General features: G+C 42.0%; 1 protein-coding gene across 1 annotated transcript; it reads left to right on the plus strand.

The window, feature by feature from the left end:
* Positions 1–391: 391 nt before the first annotated feature.
* On the plus strand, positions 392–949 carry LOC122096089 (small nuclear ribonucleoprotein Sm D3-like). Its single transcript, XM_042666505.1, has one exon. It carries the CDS (start codon positions 479–481, stop codon positions 857–859), a length of 381 nt encoding a protein of 126 aa, XP_042522439.1. The 5' UTR covers positions 392–478; the 3' UTR covers positions 860–949.
* Positions 950–2,751: the final 1,802 nt, after the last annotated feature.

Consider the following 2,751-nt stretch of genomic DNA (forward strand, 5'->3'; position numbering starts at 1 on the left):
AGAAAATAAATAAAAAGAATCTCAAGGATAGCACCCAGCCCAGACACTGAGTTCATGCTCCAGGACTGGCACAAAAAGGAAAAAAAGAAAAAAAAAGAGGAAAGGATTATGTTGGCTCACAGTTGTGGAGATTTCAGTTCATAATTGGTTGTTTCTATTTCCCCTTGGCTTGTGCTGAGTCTGCACATTATGGTGGAATCCCATAGCCAAATAAGCTACTGGCTTCATGGTGGCTGGAAAGCAAAAAGAGGAAAAGACTGGAGTCTTATGATAGCCTTCAATAGCATGCTCCAAACGACCTAACCTCATCCCATTCGGTGATGGCCTTGAAGGAAGCTTTCAATACATAAAAACCTGGGCCTTTGATTCTGGGAGTGCGGGCCCTGCCATTCGCTTGCCTCAAGCTTTCACCGTCGCAACATTTGTCCCAGAACCGAAGAGTAGGAGTGTAGGCCTCAGTCAAACTCTTCCTGCCAAGATGTTGATTGGTGTGCCAATTAAAGTCCTGCATGAAGCTGAGGGCCATATTGTTACATGTGAGACAAACACCGGTGAGGTATATCAAGGAAAGCTTATTGAAGCAGAGGACAACATGAACTGCCAGATGTCCAACATCACAGTCACGTATACAGATGGCCGAGTGGCACAGCTGGAGCAGGTGTACATCCGTGGCAGCAAGATCCGCTTTCTGATTTTGCCTGATACGCTAAAAAATGCACCAGTGTTAAACAGCATGAAAAATAAAAACCAAGGCTGGGGGGCTGGCCGTGGAAAAGCTGCTATTCTGAAGGCCCAAGTGGCTATAAGAGGAAAAAGACGTGGAATGGGACATGGAAACATCTTCCAGAAACGAAGATAATTTTCTCTGTAAAACAGAACTTAGCCTTTTCTTTTTCTGTAGATTATCTGAGTTTATCCAGGTGGGTACCTATATGTATGTTTTCTTTTGACATCATTTTTTTTAGATCAGAAGAAATGTTAAGCTAAATAAATCTGATTATGTTGTTTGGGGGAAAAAAAAAAACCTGGGCCTTTGAAGAACAGTTTTCTAAACTGTAATGGCCTCCTCTTTTCTCTTGCTCCTGTCTTGTCTTGCCCTTCTTTCTTCCACCATGAGATGATGCAGCTGCAATGTCCTCACCAGTGCTAGAGCCACACTCATGGATTTTCCAAGCATCTACAATCTGGAGCTAAATAACTATCTGCTCTTTCTAATTCACCCAGTCTTGGGTATTGTTATAGGAGCAGAAAACATGTTAAGACAGGCTACACGTCCCCAGTGTTGCTGCATTTCCAGACCTAGGAGCACGATGCAAATGCTGTGAGCATTTAGCACAGACACCCAAAGCAGAGCATGACTGCTTCGGTGGACTAACTGACATCCAGGACTGAGGGAACTGAGGTAGTAAGAAAGAGGCACTATGATGAGATTTTTTTTCATTTTCATTTGTTCCAAGCCCTGTATCTCTTCCTCTGAACAGACCTCTTATCTCTCAACTTTTTTTTTTTTTTGTCGGTTATAGGGTTTGAACTCTGGGCTTGGGCACTGTCCTTGCTCTTCAGCTCAAGGCAAACACTCTACCACTTGAGCCACAGAGCCACTTCTTGTTTTTCTGGTGGTTAATTGGAGATAAGAGTCTCATGAACTTTCCTTCCCAGGCTGGCTTTGAACTGTGATCTTCAGATCTCAGTCTCCTGAGTAGCTAGGATTACAGTCATGAGCTACCAGCTCCTGGCTCTCTCAACTTCTTTCATAAATTTCTCTCCTCAGACACCAATCAATATGTAATAGATGAGATATCTGGAATTTTCAAATGGGAAAGTACAAGAGTTCTAACTGTACCAATTCACTTTGATCTCGGGATCATTTTGAGCTGGAGGCATCTGAGACACAACATGGTGAGAATTAAACTTTCCGAGAGGCTCCATTTGCATGATGACTTGTGGGAGATTCTTAGAAATGTGAACTGCTGTGGATTCCTCTCCCAGGGGAGCCTTCTGGCCACAAAGAAGATGGAAAGTTGGTACCAACTCACTTCCAAAAGTAAACCTATGCCAATAGTTTACCTTCCACAGATTTCTCCTTGGAAGCTGAAGCCATTATAGTTTACCTTCCACAGATTTCTCCTTGGAAGCTGAAGCCATTATCTTTGTCTTACTATTTCTCTACACATAAGTTCAAGCTCTAGCTACACTTTGAGTTATTTATCACTCAGTTCCTCCATGTGTATATGCTACACACACACACACACACACACACACACACACACACAATCTTTCAGCACATTTTTCTCTGTTCATTTGTCTTTTATCACTCTCATTTATAGGGCTCAAACTGAAGAACATGGGTATACAATGGGCAAAAGAAATTTTGTCCATAAAATCACCTCACTCTCAGCCTATCTGTTTCCTTAACTGTGGAAAGAAAGCTATTATATATTAAAGTCAGGTTATAAAAGAGTAAGATGTTATTAGACTTAGCCTTAGAGGTGTGCCTTCAAAACATTCTCAGTGGTTGTCTGAATGTTATAAGTCTTTAGATCCAGAAAGCATGCTTTATAGTGATTTATTATGGGTTCTAAGGCTTGAACTTGGGCTTGATTCAGGGTCTCACATTCTCAGTCAATATATTTGCTTAGCACTGGGCACCCTACCACTTGAGCCATGCCTCTACCTCCAGGTTTTTGCTAGTTAATTAAAAATAGGAGTCCCTCAACTTTGTCTGGTTAGGCTGACTTTGAACCACAATTC

This window comes from Dipodomys spectabilis, unplaced genomic scaffold (genome assembly GCF_019054845.1).
Source record: "Dipodomys spectabilis isolate Male_0828 unplaced genomic scaffold, ASM1905484v1 ptg000365l, whole genome shotgun sequence".
NCBI classification, from domain to species: Eukaryota; Metazoa; Chordata; class Mammalia; order Rodentia; family Heteromyidae; genus Dipodomys; species Dipodomys spectabilis.